The following is an 18,867-nucleotide window of genomic DNA, read 5'->3' on the forward strand; positions in this document are numbered from 1 at the left end:
TTGTGGGGTGGGGAAGGGAAGGGAGCTGTTTGGGAGGGATCAGGGGGTGGGATGTGTCAGGTGGGAGGCTGATCTCTACACTAAAGCTAAAATTAACCCTGCAAGCTCCCTACAAACTCCCTAATTAACCCCTTCACTGCTAGCTATAATACACGTGTGAGGCGCAGCAGCATTTAGCGGCCTTCTAATTACCAGAAAGCAACGCCAAAGCCATATATGTCTGCTATTTCTGAACAAAGGGGATCCCAGAGAAGCATTTACAAACATTTGTGCCATAATTGCACAAGCTGTTTGTAAATGATTTCAGTGAGAAACCTAAAATTGTGAAAAATTTAACGTTTTTTTTAATTTGATCGCATTTGGCGGTGAAATGGTGGTATGAAATATACCAAAATGGGCCTAGATCAATACTTGGGGTCGTCTACTACACTACACTAAAGCTAAAATTAACCCTACAAGCTCCCTAAAAGCTCCCTAATTAACCCCTTAACTGCTGGGCAAAATACACGTGTGGTGCGCAGTGGCATTTAGCAGCCTTCTAATTACCAAAAAGCAACGCCAAAGCCATATATGTCTGCTATTTCTGAACAAAGGGGATCCCAGAGAAAAATTTACAACCCTTTATGCCATAATTGCACAAGCTGTTTGTAAATAATTTCAGTGAGAAACTGAAAGTTTGTGAAAAAATTTGTGAAAAAGTGAACGATTTTTTGTATTTGATCGCATTTGGCGGTGAAATGGTGGTATGAAATATACCAAAATTGGCCTAGATCAATACTTTGGGATGTCTACTAAAAAATATATATATACATGTCAAGGGATATTCAGGGATTCCTGAAAGATATTAGTGTTCTAATGTAACTAGCGCTAATTTTGAAAAAAATGGTTTGGAAATAGCAAAGTGCTGCTTGTATTTATGGCCCTATAACTTGCAAAAAAAGCAAAGAACATGTAAACATTGGGTATTTCTAAACTCAGGACAAAATTTAGAAACTATTTAGCATGGGTGTTTTTTGGTGGTTGTAGATGTGTAACAGATTTTGGGGGGCAAAGTTAGAAAAAGTGTGTTTTTTTCCTTATATTTTATAAATTTTTTATAGTAAATTATAAGATATGATGAAAATAATAGTATCCTTAGAAAGTCCATTTAATGGCGAGAAAAACGGTATATAATATGTGTGGGTACAGTAAATGAGCAAGAGGAAAATTACAGCTAAAAACAAACACCGCAAAAATGTAAAAATAGACAGAAAATGGAAAAGTGATGTGGTCATTAAGGGGTTAAAATTGCATGCGCTATCTGAATCCTAAAAAGAAAAAAATGTGGGTTCAATATCCCTTTAAGTACCAGCTCTTAAGCTTCGTTTAGGACCAATGATTCTGACTTCCTATATAAATAGGGGCTGATTTCAAACCTTCATTTATGGAATAAAAATGCATTTAGAAGAAGTGAGCATTGCAGGATTATCCTTATTGCTCAAATGGCAGAGAATATAAATAATTGGGAAAAGAAACACAAACTGTTTCTTTCATAATTCAGAAAGAGTGTATTTTTAAACTTTAATATGTATTACTATTATCAAATATACATTGTTCTCTTGGTATTGCTTGTTGAAAGGCAGGTAGGTAGGTTGAGGAGTGTACACGTGTGAGAAATATATGGAATTAGTTTTATGGAAATGTTATACATTTGTAAGAGTGATAGATAGCAGCAGTGTTCTGGGGGACAGGAAAATCACTAAAAAGAAAATGTGACAAAATAAAGCTGCACTATTTATTGCAAAATTCTTCTCAGATATGAAGGTACATTATCATGGATATTACAATCTCTCGGCCAGATTACGAGTTTTGCGGTATGAGGGGTGCGGTGTTAACTTGCACGTTATTGTCACCACTCACTTCCCTACAGTGCTGGTATTACAGGTTTTCAGAAACCCGGAGTTAAAAGGCAAGAAGTGAGCGTAAAGCAAAATTGTGCTCCATACTGCACTCCAATACCAGCGCTGCTTAAGTGAGCGGTGAGCTGGTCGTACGTGCTCCTAATTGAGTTCCCCATAGACATCAATGAGGAGAGCCGGATGAGAAAAAGTCTAACACCTGCAATAAAGCAGCGTAAAGCTCAGTAACGCAGCCCCATTGATTCCTATGGAGAAACACATTTTATGTTTACACCTAACACCCTAACATAAACCCCGAGTCTAAACACCTCTAATCTTACACTTATTAATAACTAATCTGCCGCCCCTGACATTGCCCACACCTACATTATACTTATTAACCCCTAATCTGCCGCTACGGACATCGCCGCCACCTACATTATACTTATGAACCCCTAATCTGCTGCCCCCAACATCGCCAACACCTACATTATATTTATTAACCCCTAATCTGCTGCCCACATCGCCGACACCTACATAATGTTATTAACCCTTAATCTGCCACCCCCAACGTCGCCGCCACTATAATAAACATATTAACCCCTAAACCACCGTACTCCTGCATCGCAAACACTAGTTAAATATTATTAACCCCTAATCTGCCGTCCCTAATATCTCCGCCACCTACCTACATTTATTAACCCCTAATCTGCCGCCCCCACTATATTATATTTATTAACCCATAAACCTAAATCTAACCCTAACCCTAACACCCCCTAACTTAAATATAATTTAAATAAATCTAAATACAAATTACTATCATTACCTAAATAATTCCTATTTAAAACTAAATACTTACCTATAAAATAAACCCTAAGCTAGCTATAATATAACTAATAGTTACATTGTAGCTAACTTAGGGTTTATTTTTATTTTACAGGCAAGTTTGTATTTATTTTAACTAGGTAGAATAGTTACTAAAAAGTTATTAACTATTTAATAACTACCTAGTACAATATACCTTTAAATAAATGCAGTTTCATACTGAGACTGTCTTTTTTTGCCTCTCACACTAGGTTAGTTTTTGTTCTCAGACTATCTCAGCCTGTCTCTCCCTCACACTCAGCCTGTGTCTCCCTCACACTCATTCTATCTCTTCCTCACACTCAGCCTGTCTCTTCCTCACACTCATTCTATATCTCCCTCACACTCAGCCTGTCTCTTCCTCACACTCATTCTATCTCTCCCTCACACTCAGCCTGTCTCTTCCTCACACTCATTCTATATCTCCCTCACACTCAGCCTGTCTCTCCCTCACACTCATTCTATCTCTCCCTCACACTCATTCTATCTCTCCCTCACACTCAGCCTGTCTCTCCCTCACACTCAGCCTGTCTCTCCCTCACACTCATTCTATCTCTCCCTCACACTCAGCCTGTCTCTTCCTCACACTCAGCCTGTCTTTCTCTTACACTCAGCCTGTCTTTCTCTCACACTCAGCCTGTCTTTCTCTCAAACTCATCCTCCTATGTCTCACACTCAGCATGTCTCTCACACTCATTATGTCTCTGTCTCACGCTTAGCCTATGTCTCACACTCATCCTGTCTCACACACTAAGCATGTCTCATACTCATTCTCTCTCTTACACACTCAGCCTATGTCTCACACTCATTCTCTCTCTCAGCCTATGTATCACACTCTCAGCCTGTCTCTGTCTCACACTCAGACTGTGTCTCTCTCTCAAACTCAGCCTATGTCTCAGTCTCACACTTATTCTGTGTCTCTCTCACACTCAGCCTATGTCTCAGTCTCACACTCATTCTGTCTCTCACACTCATTCTGTGTCTCTTTCTCACACTCAGCCTATGTCTCACACTCAGCCTGTGTCTCTCTCACACTCAGCCTCAAGCCGTCAGTCAGCCGGTGTCGCCCTCCCCTTTCCTTCCCCCTCTCGCCGTGAGATGACGATGGGCGGATCAGGCCGGAAGCAGCATGGCGGCCTCACTGCCCCGGACTCAGGTAACTGCTGCGGGGAACTCTGAGGGACAGAGACACCGGGAAATATAAGTAGGCGGTGAGGGTGACATGGGGACACCGAGTGTGTGCGCTGCCTCTCTGTGTGACACTTTACTGTGACCCGAAGTGACAGCTAGCGGGGGTGACACTGTGTATGAGCGCTGCCTCACCCTGTAAAACTTTAATGTGACAGGGACCAGGGGTGACACTGTATATGAGCGCTACCTCACCCTGTGACACTTAACTGTGACCCGAAGTGACAGGGACCGGGGGTGACACTGTATAGTAACGCTGCCTCACCCTGTGACACTTTACTGTGACCCAAAGTGACAGGCACCGGGGGTGACACTGTGTATGAGCGCTGCCTCACCCTGTGACACTTTACTGTGACCCAAAGTGACAGGCATCGGGGGGTGACACTGTGTATGAGCGCTGCCTCACCCTGTAACACTTTACTGTGACCCAAAGTGACAGGCATCGGGGGTGACATTGTGTATGAGCTCTGCCTCACCCTGTGATATTTTTCTGTGACCCTAAGTGACACAGTGTATGAGCGCTGCCTTACCCTGTGACACTTTACTGTGACCCGAAGTGACAAGGACCAGGGGCGACACTGTGTATGAGCGCTGCCTCACCCTGTCACACTTTACTGTGCCCTTGAGTGACAGGGTCTAGCATGAGTAACACTGAGTGCTGCCTCACTTGTGACACTTTACTTTGATTTGGAGTGACAGGGAATGTTGGGGGGTAACTTTAGGTATGAGTGCTGCCTCACTTGTGACACGTTACTGTGTCTTGGAGTGACAGGGACTGATGGGGGTAACATTAGGTATGATTGCTGTCTCACTTGTGTCACGTTACTGTGACTTGTAGTGGCGGACTGTTGGGCGGGTAAATCTAGGTATGAGTGATACCTCACTTGCAACACTTTATTGTGACTTTGAGTGACAGGGACTGTGGGGGGTAACTGTAGATATGAGTGTTGCCTCGCTTACTGTGACAGGGACTGAGTGGAGGGTAACACTAGGTATAAGTGCTGCTTTGCTTGTGACATGGTACTGTGACTTGTAGTGACAGGGACTGGTGGGGGCTAATGCTAGGTATGAGTGATACCTCACTTGAGACATGGCATTGTGACTTGTATTGACAGGGACTGATGGGGGGGTGACTCTAGGTATGGGCCATACCTCACTTGTGACACTGTACTGTGACTTGGAGTGACGGGGGGGGGGGGATAGCACCAGTTATGAGTGCTGCCTCCCTGTGTGTCACTTTACTGCAGGACAAGTGCGTGAACCTAAATTGCAGGGAGCGGGTTTCACACGAGAGGCAGGAACTGTTAGTGCTTTTGCTTTGCAGTGCTGCTCCACATCAGGCTGTTCAAACAGCACTGTACTCTGGCTGCTCTATTGATTGGTGACTGGCTCTCAGGGATTTTTTAAACCCTGCCCTCTAGCCTTTCCCAGTCTGTAAAGACGTGACTCCTGCATGTAAGACATTGTTGTGGGCAATGCACCATTTTTATTACTACATTTTTACCTTATAATTATGTTAAACCAAGAGCAAAAGAAACACATTTATTCAATAGACATTTAAAACATGTGCGTGCTTTAGTGCAGTGATTTGCAACCTTTTTTTTTTGCCGTGGCACACTTTTTTACATTAAAAAATCCTGTGGCACACCACCATCCCAAAATTTTACAAAATCACACATTGTAGCCTAATACAGGATATATATACAGTCTATATGTGTGTGTGTGTATATATATATATATATATATATATATATATACCCACCCACACTGTACTGTGCTGTCATGCCATGCCTCCTACAAACTATACATGACATATTGACATTCATTCACAAACAATCATGATGATTGTCTGTGAATGAATGTCAATGTCATGGTTGTAAATGATGCCTGATGAGCCTGTCACATACCTACCAATATTTAAAAATTTGAAAGAGGGACACCCCCGCACTGTTGTCAGTCTGCCGCGGCACACCTGAGGATCTCTCACGGCACACTGGTTGAAAAACACTGCTTTAGTGTAATTGCCTTATTTAAACTTTCATTTCATTTCAAAATGACCTGCATAAACTTTTTCAATAAAAACATCTCATTGCCGAAAGTGAAAAAAAAGTTCTGCCTCAGGGTCACACTGCTGGGTATTAGCACACACTGGTGTGTCTGGTGTTACCGATAGTGGTCTCACATTGCTGGGTATTAGTGCACACTGGTGTGTCAGGGTGTTACAGTGGTGACACATTGCTGGGTATTGTTACTGATTGTATTGTCACTTTGCTGGGTATTAGTGAGCACTGGTGTGTCTGATTGTTACTAACAGTATTACTGGGTATTAGCACACACTGATGTGTCTGGGTGTTACTGACACTGTTGTCACATTACTGGGTATTAGTGCACACTGGTGTGTGTAGGTGGTACAATAGTGTCACATGCTGGGCATTAGCGCACACTGTTGTTTTTGGCTGTTACTTACAGTGGTGTCACATTTATGGCTATTGCCTGGGTGCTGTTGACAGTAGTGTCATGTTGCTGGGTATTAGTGAACACAGGTATGTATGACTGAGGGTTTCTAAGTTGCTGGGTATTAGCACACTGGTGTGTCTGGGTGTAGTGTCACATTGTTGTGTATTAGTGCACATTGGTATGTCTGGGTGTTACTGACTGTAGTTAAACTTTGCTAGGTATTAGTGCAAGCTGGTGTGTCTGGGTGTTACTAATAGTAGTGTCACTTTGCTGGGTATTTGTCCACACAGGTGAATCTATGTGTTACTAGTAAGTAGCACCACTTTGCATTAGTGCATGCTGTTGTGTCTCATTTTTACTACCAGTAGTGTCACTTGTTTGGTATTGGTACACACTGGTGTGTCTGGGTGTTACTAACAATAGTGTAACGTTGCTGGGTATTAGTGCATACTGGTGTTTCTAAATGTTAGTAATACTAGTGTCTTTTTGTGGGTATTAGCACTCATTGGAGTTAGGTGTTACTGACAGTAGTGTAACATTGCTGGGTATTAGTGCACACTGGTGTGTCTGGTTGTTGCTAATACTAGTGTCACTTGCTGGGTATCAGTGCACACTGGTCTGTTTCGCTTGCTTGGTATTAGTGCGCACTGGTGTGTCTGATTGTTACTAACAGTAGTGTCACTTGCTGGGTATTAGTTCACACTGGTGTGTATGATTGTTAGTAATAGTAGGTTCACTTGCTGGGTATTAGTGCACAATGGTAAGTCTGATTGTTACTAATAGTAGTGTCACTTGCTGGGTATTAGCACACACTTGTGTGTTTGATTGTTATTAACAGTAGTGTCACTTGATGGGTATTAGTGTACACTGGTGTGTCTGATTGTTACTAATAATAGTGTCACTTGCTTTGTATTAGCGTGCAATGGTGTGTCTGATTGTTACTAATAGTAGTGCCACTTGCTGGGTATTAGCACACACTTGTGTGTCTGATTGTTACTAATAGTAGTGTCACTTGATGGGTATTGGTGTGCACTGGTGTGTCTGATTGTTACTAATAGTAGTGTCACTTGCTGGGTATTAGCACACACTTGTGTGTCTGATTGTTACTAACAGTAGTGTCACTTGATGGGTATTAGTGTACACTGGTGTGTCTGATTGTTACTAACAGTAGTGTCACTTGACGGGTATTAGTGCACAATTGTGTCTGATTGTTACTAATAGTAGTGTCACTTACTGGGTATTAGACCAGTTTAAGTAAATTATGGGTAGGTGTTAAAGTATGATAGTGTTGCGCAAAAAAAGACAAATGGGGTAGCTCTCTGCAGTTCTACTCAAAATAAAGGTATAATCATTGAAAACAGATCTTTTGCGCTACACTTTCACACTGGAGGTATACTGACTAACTATGATATGTGATGCATTAAAAGACGTATAATGAAGTATTAAAATATAAAGAAACACTCTCTTCACTTTGAAGCAGTAATGAAAAAAACTCTTCACTTTATAAAAACAAGAGATATTTTACTTAAATAGTAAGATCAATTACACATTAAAAACCACCGGTGGTATAGGATTATACCAATTCTAAAACTTGTAGAATATCTAAGTACAATACATTGATTAACAATAAAATATATAAAATGCAATATTAAACAAAGTGCTTCTTGCAACTAAATAAAGGGCATCTGTTAACTTTGAACATTACCAATTTTGAGTTCTAAGACACTCATCTAGAAAGATATTTAACAGAGCCTTAAAAGAGACACTTAAAGAGTCACTTACTGGGTATTAGCACACACTTGTGTGTCTGTTACTAACAGTAGTGTCACTTGATGGGTATTAGTGTACACTTGTGTGTCTGATTGTTACTAATAGTAGTGTCACTTGATGGGTATTAGCACACACTTGTGTGTCTGTTACTAACAGTAGTGTAATTTGCTGGGTATTAGTGCACACTGGTGTGTGTGATTGTTACTAACAATAGTGTCACTTGCTGGGTATTAGTGTACACTGGTGTGTCTAATTGTTACTAATAGTAGTGTCACTTGATGGGTATTAGTGTACACTGGAGTGTCTGATTGTTACTAAAAGTAGTGTCACTTGCTGGGTATTAGTGCACACTGGTGTGTCTGTTACTAATAGTAGTGTCACTTGCTGGGTATTAGTGTATACTGGTGTGTATGATTGTTACTAATAGTAGTGTTACTTGCTGGGTATTAGTGCACACTGGTTTGTCTGATTGTTACTAATAGTAGTGTCATTTGCTGGGTATTGGCACACACTTGTGTGTCTGATTTTTACTAACAGTAGTGTCACTTGATGGGTATTAGTGACAGTGTACACTGGTGTGTCTTATTGTTACTAATAGTAGTGGCACTTGTTGGGTATTAGTGCGCACTGGTGTTTCTGATTGTTACTAATAGTAGTGGCACTTGCTTGGTATTAGTGCACAATAGTGTGTCCGATTGTTACTAATAGTAGTGTCACTTGATGGGTATTAGTGTACACTGGTGTCTGATTGTTACTAATAGTAGTGTCATTTGCTGGATATTAGTGCACACTGATGTGTCTGATTGTTACTAGTAGTGTCACTTGCTGGGTATTAGCGCATACTTGTGTGTCTTATTGTTACTAATAGTAGTGTCGTTTGCTGGGTATTAGTGTACACTGGTGTGTCTGATTGTTACTAATAGTAGTGTTACTTACTGGGTTTTAGTGCACACTGGTCTGTCTGATTATTACTAATAGTAGTGTCACTTGATGGTTATTAGCACACATTTGTGTGTCTGATTGTTACTAATAGTAATGTCACTTTCTGGGTATAAGTGTTCACTGGTGTGTCTGATTGTTACTAATAGTAGTGTCACTTGCTGGGGATTAGTGTACACTGGTGTGTCTGATTGTTAATAATAGTAGTGTCACTTGCTAGGTATTAGCACACACTTGTGTGTCTGATTGTTACTAATAGTAGTGTCACTTTCTAGGTATTTGCACACACTGGTGTGTCTGTCTGATTGTTACTAATAGTAGTGTCACTTGCTGGATATTAGTGCGCACTGGTGTGATTGTTACAAATAGTAGTGTCACTTGCTGGGTATTAGTACACACTGGTTTGTCTGATTGTTACTAATAGTGTCACTTGCTGGGTATTAGTGCGCACTGGTTTGTCTGATTGTTACTAATAGTAATGTCCCTTGCTGGGTATTAGTGCACACTGGTTTGTCTGATTGTTACTAATAGTAGTTTCACTTGCTGGGTATTATTGCGCACTGGTGTGTCTGATTGTTACTAATTGTAGTGTCACTTGCTGGATATTAGTGCGCACTGGTGTGATTGTTACAAATAGTAGTGTCACTTGCTGGGTATTAGTGCACACTGGTTTGTCTGATTGTAACCAATAGTGTCACTTGCTGGGTATTAGTGCACACTGGTGTGTCTGATTGTTAATAATAGTAGTTTCACTTGCTGGGTATTATTGCGCACTGGTGTGTCTGATTGTTACTAATAGTAGTGTCACTTGCTGGATATTAGTGGGCACTGGTGTGATTGTTACAAATAGTAGTGTCACTTGCTGGGTATTAGTACACACTGGTTTGTCTGATTGTTACTAATAGTGTCACTTGCTGGGTATTAGTGCACACTGGTTTGTCTGATTGTTACTAATAGTAGTGTTACTTGCTGGATATTAGTGCGCACTGGTGTGATTGTTACTAATAGTAGTTTCACTTGCTGGGTATTATTGCGCACTGGTGTGTCTGATTGTCACTAATAGTAGTTTCACTTGCTGGGTATTAGTGCGCACTGGTGTGTCTGATTTTACTAATAGTAGTGTCAGTTGATGGATATTAGTGTACACTGGTGTGTCTGATTGTTACTAATAATAGTGTCACTTGCTGGGTATTAGTGCACACTGGTGTGTCTGATTGTTACTTATAGTAGTGTCACTTGCTGGTTATTAGTGCGCACTGGTGTGTCTGATTGTTACTAACGGTAGTGTCACTTGCTGGGTATTAGTGTACACTGGTGTGTCTGATTGTTACTAATAGGAGTGTCACTTGCTGGGTATTAGTGTATACTGGTGTGTCTGATTGTTACTAATAGGAGTGTCACTTGCTGGGTATTAGTGTATACTGGTGTGTCTGATTGTTACTAACGGTAGTGTCACTTGCTGGGTATTAGTGTACACTGGTGTGTCTGATTGTTACTAATAGGAGTGTCACTTGCTGGGTATTAGTGTATACTGGTGTGTCTGATTGTTACTAATAGAAGAGTCACTTGCTGGGTTAGGTAGTGTTTGGGTGTTGCTGAGATGTTTTTGATACTTTTCGTCTAGTAGCAATTGAATGATGCAGTAACATATCATGGCTTTGTTTGAGAATATCTTTTAAGCAGTTTTTATCACTATAGAAGGAGGGGTGATAGATAACAAGGTCACCAGTAGCTTAGTCCTGAAAGCACTACTGTATATTGTTGCTTGTAGTAAACTCTCAATTTGGGCATTTATTACTCATGAATGCTACCGTGGAATCCTTAAATGTATATGAAAACCACATTGTTTCTTTTATGATTGAGACAGAGCATGCAATTTTAAGCAACTTTCTAATTTACTCCTATTATCAATTTTTCTTCGTTCTCTTAGTATCTCTATTTGAAAAAAGCATGAATGTAAGCTTAGGCGCCGACCCATTTTTGGTTCAGCACTCTAGGTAGCGCTTGCTGATTGGTGGCTAAATATTGCTAAGTGCTGCCTGCAGCTTCTCACCAGGAACCTTCACTGCTGGAAGTGGTCCATGAATTCATCTTGCGCTGGATAAACTGTAATTTGATGTATGAGCAAGTGTGTTGTTTGCATGTGAGGACCAGAATGCTTAGCTGGGGTGGAAGTATTCAGGTCTCAGCAGTGTGTGACAAGCTGGAGATAGCTAGTTTTGTTTGTTTACAGAGTTCTTCATATAATATATCTAGACAGCGTTACAAGAGCTGAATATTTCAGTAATGTAGATTGTCCTCCCTTCGCGGCAGCCCCCTAAGGGCGTTACACACCTCGCTGCTGCTTGCTTCTTCTTGTACAGAACATTTCAGTAGTGATGTTTCTTCCTCAGTTGTATAGAGATGTCCAGTCTGCTCTTGCGCTTTAGATTTTACATCAGCTTGTGGGCAGCCGTTCTGTAATTACAATATAGTTATACCCAGATTTGTTTCCTTAGTTTAATTGTGCACACCTTTTACAGCAGATTTGCCATTTTAGTGCTTAAAGGGCCATTATACACTCATTTTATTTGCATAAATGTTTTGTAGATGATCTATTTATAAAGCCCATAAAGTTTGTTTTTTTAAAAAATATATAATTTTGCTTATTTTTAAATAACATTGCTCTGATTTTCAGACTCCTAACCAAGCCCCAAAGTTTTATTTGAATACCGTCAGCTACTTACTCCAGCTTGCTCCTGTTTGTGTAAAGGGTCTTTTCATATGCAAAAGAAGGGGGAGGGGGGAGTGTCTTATTTGCCACTTGCAGTGGGCTTTCCAGCTACCTTTTCAACAGAGCTAAACTGACAGCTTCTAAGTACGTTTTTAAACCATTTTATACTGGATTTTTATATCAGTATATGTGCATCTTATTCTTTATAGTAGTGTCTATTACATGCAGTTATATGAAAATGAGTGTATACTGTCCCTTTAAAATGTTTCTAACACGTCTATGAAGAAGCAGCAGTTAAAGGGACATAGATCCCCAAATGCTTTTTCATAAATCGGATACAACATACAATTTCTGTTATCTATTTGGGGCTCGTTTTATCAAGTTGGGGCGGACATTTTAAGATTGCACGCAAGCGCTATTACATGCAGTTATATGAAAATTGTGTATACCTTTAAGCTAAAAAATAGCTAATATTAAAAATGTTAAATTTTTATTGCACAAATTATCATCAAAAACATTTATGTTAAATTATACATTTAATTTATACTTTGGATAGCAGAAAATTATATAATATTTATAAATATTACGCTGCCCCCACCCGGCTACTTCATAATGCCACCCGACTGGCAACTGTAGGGAACACTGGAGTACAAAAAACCCTTTAAGAAGGCTTAGGTTTAAAAACATATAGAGAGAATACACTAAACGCTCTGTAAATCATCAAAATGAATAATGAAAAACTGGAGCCATGATTTGTACCACAGAAATATTTGTTATAGTTTCTACTGTATAAAAATTCTTACTGTCTCCTGCCATTTGTAATGTGTAATGGAAGGGACCTACTAGATTATGGGGTTGATTTATCAAGCTGTGGCGGACAGGGGTGCACTATGCTCCCCTGTCCGCCCCTGCCGGAATTCAGCATTGCACAAGAACAGCCAAAAATGCGTGGGCAGGAGCTGTCAATCTCTCCAGTCGGACAAGACCAGGCAGATTGAAATTTGCCACCTAAGAGGTGGCGAAAGGTTATTAAATACCGACTGCAGGTTTTCTTGTGAGATCTTGCAGTCGTAGGCAGGCGAAGCCTGCCGAAGGGTTTGATAAATCGACCCCATAATGTACTGGAAAATGTGTCAATCTGCAGCCCTACATGTTCTCAAGCACAGAACCTACCTGCCTGCAATTGCCACTAGCGATGCAGCATCGCTTGACGAAATTTGAGATTGCGCAAGAACTCTGCCTGACAATCACTGCTGAACAAGCGAGAGTATAAGAATCAGGAACTGCTACTTAAATGTGTGGTTACTTGCTCATAAAAGCTTGTGCTGCTGTGTGAGAATCTGATAAATTCTTCCCATGATGCACATTGTGTACTCCCTGTAAGTAGCAAGTTATAGCCCCAAATAAAAAGGATAATCACTATGTGAGTTGCTCCCCGGCATGGGTGTGATATTACAGCTGGAAAGGCCTGTCCTTCCAGTCCCTGGATTGCTGTTTATCGTTGGAAACATCAGTAGCTGAACTGACAATTGCCACTTTGCCATCCTATAACCCTTTTGTTTATATTTCACCAGCAGGATAATAATCAGCACACATATAAAAAAAAGACCATAAAATAACATTCATTTTAACAAAGCAATACTTTTTTTTCCATTCCATTGGCTGCTATATACTGTATAACTACAACAAATTGCAAACAAAGGGTATACTTTGCAGTTAGCGCATTGCTTGCCTGGGCACTATACTGTTTATTAATGTTTAAAATGCATAAATAGACGCAGAAGAGTATAAACTCTCTTAAAGGGACATTCCAGCCAATATTGGAATCCACATGGATGCATTTCAGTTTTGAATAGCAGCGTTTTTGTAATATACATGTATTAGCAAAAATGCTTCTAATAAAAGCTATAGCTGTTTCAAATGTGTATTTAGAATGTTGCAATTAAAAATATATTACTTTGCAAGTAAAACCACATAATTATTTAAAAAAAAAAAAAAGTTTATAAATATTTTAGAATTAAAGATGTATAATTCTAATTGGTATGGTCTGTTCCTCTGCCCTCCCCCCCTTCATTTCCTCTGTTGGCTGGGCTGTGATGTATAGACCAGTCTTACCCACTCTCTACACAGGGTTTCTAAGGGCTTTAAAGGGGCTGGACTTCCAGATTGTCATATGACACACATGTTGATTGGATGTTCACTGGAATTGTCATAAAAAAAAAAGTTAATCTAAGTGGGCCGGCATAACATTGCAATAAAAGCATTACTATATGCACTAATTAACCCTTTCACAGATGGATTAAAATAAAAAAGTACACATAAACTTTTTTAATGGCAAAGATTAAATATATGGCATTTGATTAGTTGAGGTTTACCAGCATTTTAAACAAAGCACTTTCTCGGCGAGCCTTATGTGCTTGTACCATCTGGTAATTACTCAGTTTGTTCATTTCTGACATGATTACAAGCCCCACTGGCACTCTGAGCAGCAGCAGTACTTAAAATGCTGGTGCACTGAGAATAGCTATGCTTCACATGGACATGCAGAGAAAAATGTTAACAATAAAATAGTAATAACTTTTACTTGCAGCATTTTTACCAGTACATGTATATTGCTAATATGTTTCTGATTAAAGATGTAATTAATCTATGTGCGTTTAAAATTTGACCTGAATATCCCTTTAGTTGTACTGAAGAAAAAAAAAACAGGCTAGGGTCTAGGACTAGGGTCTGCGACTAGGGTTGCCACCTCAGCCATGTTTTCCAGGACACTTATGAGTTATACATGATGCAGGGTGTGCAAGGAGGAACATGAATAGTGCTGTCCACGGTCACTATTTGTGTGCTGTCCAGGGGGCAATGCATGTGTTCCCTTCTGCACACCCTGCAACATGTATAACTCACAAGTGTCCATGAAAACAGGGCTGATGCGGAAGCCCTACATGGGACATTTAGCTCAGGGAAAAAGCTGCTCTAGAGATGTAAATCCTTTTATTTTACTTCTATGTTTGTGTTCCCACAAAAGCTAAAGTTAAAGGAACAGCAGACTCAACACAAAATGACATGATACACATAAAACATCACTATTTAAACAGGTTAAAATATTTTATTTGCAGTAAAAAAAGCTGTTAAAGAGAGAGTAAACACATTGAGACTTATATATATCCTGTTTAGTTATAATTCATTAAACTAATTTACAATACATTTTCATTCATTATTTTGTTCCTTCGTTTAACTTTATAAATTGAGCTAATTCTCAGAACTTGAATTGCATCTGCTAACCCTACTACATATACTTCACTAATTGGCTTTAACTGATAACAACTGTGAAACGGAGTACTTTATGTCTGTGACTAGCCTTGTTGTCTGCAGACTAAGGGGCCGATTTATCAATGTCTGTTCGACATGAAACGCTGTAGCGTATCATGTCCGACAGACATCGCTGAATGCCGACAGCATACGCTGTTGGCATTTATCATTGCACAAGCAGTTCTTGTGCAATGCCGCCTCCTGCAGATTCGCGGCCAATAGCAGGGGGTGTCAACCCGATCGTATAGGATTGTGCGGATTGCAGACCGTAGCCTCAGAGGCAGCGGACCAGTTATGGAGCAGTGCTCTTAAGACCGCTGCTTCATAACTGCTGTTTCCGGCGAGCCTGAAGGCTCGCGCGGAAACAGGAGCATCAAGCTCCATTTGGAGCTTGATAATTCGGCCCCTAAAGCTCAGATTGGTTTCTCCAGATAAGGAAAATAGTGGGTGGAGTTTGGCCATCGTAAAATAACTGCAGTAAAAAGGATATTCATTTGTTTTAAAAATTAAAAAATAAAATAACATTGTGCTGATTTCCCTAACCAAGCCCCAAAGTTTTGGCGGTATACGGATGTATACTGACTTCAGACTGCTTCTGTTTGTATAATGGGTCTTTTCATATGCAGGGGAGGTTGGAGGTTCTGCTATCAGCCCCTTTCAGTGGGTGTCCCAGGCTTATCTCATTAACAGTGTTAAATTGTGAGCATCTAAGTAAGTTTTTAAAAGGTTTTACACTGGATATTTATATCACTATCTGTGCGTATTATTCTTTATAGTAGTGTCTATTACATGCAGTTAAATGAAAATTGGTGTATACTTCCCATTTAAACTTTCATGATTCAGATAGAGCAGACAATTTTAAACAACTTGCCAATTTACTTCCAATAACAAAATGTGCTCAGTCTTTTTATATTTACACTTTTTGAGTCACCAGCTCCTACTGAGCATGTGCAAGAATTCACAGAATGTAGGTATATGCATTTGTGATTGGCTGATGGCTGTCACATGAAACAGGGGAGTGAAAATACACATAACTTTGAAACTTGTCAGAAAAAATCTACATCTCATTTAAAGTTCAGACTAAGTACTATTGCATTGTCCTTTTATTGTGCATTTGTTGATTATGCAAATGTACTGTATTTACTGGTCCTTTAAAGCTTTTTATTTTGAAACGTAATACAAATTGCATGTTTGTGTACAGCACGTTCACGAGACAGGCGATCGCTGGTTGAAAAGTCCCAAATCTTTATTGTTGGAAAGTGACATATCCCGCAATATGTCGGTTTAGTAGCATCCATTTCTCCAAAAAGTAAAAAAACCTATGCAGCAAAGATTAACAAGGGACTATGAAACCCAAAACTTTTCTTTAGTGATTCACACAGAGCATACAATTTTTCAAAAAAGTTTTGAATGTACTTCTATTATTAAATTTGCAGCAGAATATAAAATGTATGAGAAATTAAATTTTCCGGTTTATTTGTGTATATGAAATAGCTGGTTTTGTTCTTTGAAACCACAACCTATTTAATGGGTTAGGCTTGCAGGTAAAATCAAATGTCGTTATGTAATCACTTTGTGTATACACACTTGCTTCCTTATCTTATGTCTGTAAACCAAAGCCCAATACTTATAGAGAACAATGTAAAATTAACATTTTATTACGTATCTCTGCTACACCCCACTGGGAGTGCAATTGCTTCTGCTGGCTGTGTTTACATTGCTTGTCAATAGCCTATAGTTAAATATAGAAACTTTCATTATAGGTAGGGATACAGCAGGCTAAATCGCTATTTCAAATGCTGAAATAATGGTAAAGGAACTACTTATAAACAATTTTTAATACACTCCAGCCGGTAAAATAGATTATTGGGAACAAATTAAAGGGGATTAGATTTTTGGTTAAAATGTCCCTTTAAGTGTGTAGAGAGGGACGCATCACTTTGCTAGAAACTTAACTCTTAGACTAAGCAGTAACTGTGAATTTGTTTCTTATTTTATTCTTCTGTAGAAGATAAACTAGTCACCCGCTAGTTTGTTTTCTCTAGAAGGACAATGCAGTGTTATTCCTACAGCAAACTCCCACGTGTCACATGCTTCGGACCACAAAACCTAGGGGTTCTGGCAGTTGGGTGAAATGGTATAGCACAGCTTTATAAAATACTAAACATTTGTATTTGGTTTCTGTTCTGTATATTCTACTCTGTTGGATTGCAGTTTGCCTGGCTCCGTACAACTCAGTGATTGCTTAGAATAGTGCACAAACGCATTAACAGCTCACCCTAACTGGCCACAGAACTGGAATAAAAATATACTCACCAGTGTTTTCAAGTAGTATTTGTTTTTTGTATCCAGATATTTTGCCATTCGGTGCTTAAAGGGACACTGAACCCAATTTTTTTCTTTCATGATTCAGATAGAGCTTGCAATTTTAAGCAACTTTCTAATTTACTCTTCTTATAATTTTTTTTCGTTCTCTTGCAATCTTTATTTGAAAAAGACATCTAAGCTTTTTTGTTTGGTTCAGGACTCTGGACAGCACTTTTTTTTATTGGTGGATGAATGTATCCACCAATCAGCAAGAACAACCCAGGTTGTTCACCAAAAATGGTCCGGCATCTAAATTTAAATGATTGCATTCCATATAAAGATACCAAAAGAATGAAGAAAAATTGATAATAGGAGTAAATTAGAAAGTTGCTTAAAATTTCATGCTCTATCTGAATCACAAAAGAAAAAATTTTGGGTTCAGTGTCCCTTTAATTATTGAAATGCATATTTAAACATTTCCCTAGACGTCCCTTTATAACTTTTTTTTAAAAACTAAAGATAAAAGCAAATTGACACTAATGGTTGATCATAACAAAGTACTTTCTGGTGGAGGTAATTTTGTAAAAACCTTTTATAAATGTACAATTCATTTATTTTTTATTCCAGGTACAGTTGTAACAGAGGTTATCTATAAATGATAAATATTACAACTGATTGATCTGTATACAATTTGGTTTGAATACAAAAACATTATCATGTGACAAAATATTGTAGGAATCAGGAAAAAGGATATATAAAATTACATACAGCATTTTGATATTATCACACCCTGTCTGTTCTTGTGCAGTTAATATTTATATTAATTTCCAGTGGCTAAAAACTAGCAGCAACTGGAAGGGACAATCAAAACTTGCAAAACGTACGTGCTCTAATTCCTTAGACCATGCAAGTTTTTTCCTTAGTGTCTCTTTCTCTCCATTAAAGGGACCGTCAACAACAAAATTGTTATTGTTTAAAAAGATAGATGACGCCTTTACTACCCATTCCCCAGTTTTGCACAACCAACATTGTTATATTAATATACTTTATAATATTTAAACCTCTAAATTTCTGCCTGTTTCTAAACCTCTGCAGGCACCCTATTATCACATGCTTTTTTATTCGCTTTTCACAAGAGACTATTTCATGTGTGCCATATAGATAACGTTGTGCAGGACACAGCACTAATTGGCTAAAATGCAAGTCATTATAATCAAATAGCCATGTGATAAGGGGCAAGTCAGAAGAGGCATAGATACACAGTAATCACAGAGGTTAAAAGTATATTAAAAAATTGACTATGCAAAACTGGGCAATGTATATCTATCTTTTTAAACAACTAATAATTTGGAATTGACTGTCCCTTTAAATGGGTTAAACACAGTAAGAAAGGATACTCAGGCAACAGTTATCATTTAATAGAATTAGATGTAAATGGAACAA

General features: G+C 39.0%; 1 protein-coding gene across 3 annotated transcripts in view; it reads left to right on the forward strand.

Moving 5' to 3' along the window:
* The first annotated feature begins 3,827 nt into the window (after window positions 1-3,827).
* The window catches only part of EPS15 (epidermal growth factor receptor pathway substrate 15), a 269,067-nt gene continuing 254,027 nt past the window's right edge, over window positions 3,828-18,867 (forward strand). For all 3 annotated transcript variants that reach the window (XM_053693489.1, XM_053693490.1, XM_053693491.1), the window contains exon 1: window positions 3,828-3,897. In XM_053693489.1, the coding sequence (XP_053549464.1) occupies window positions 3,871-3,897 (27 nt within the window). In that variant the 5' untranslated portion in view covers window positions 3,828-3,870. The remainder of the gene's footprint in view (window positions 3,898-18,867) is intronic.

Source organism: Bombina bombina, chromosome 10, assembly GCF_027579735.1.
Source record: "Bombina bombina isolate aBomBom1 chromosome 10, aBomBom1.pri, whole genome shotgun sequence".
Taxonomy (NCBI): Eukaryota; Metazoa; Chordata; class Amphibia; order Anura; family Bombinatoridae; genus Bombina; species Bombina bombina.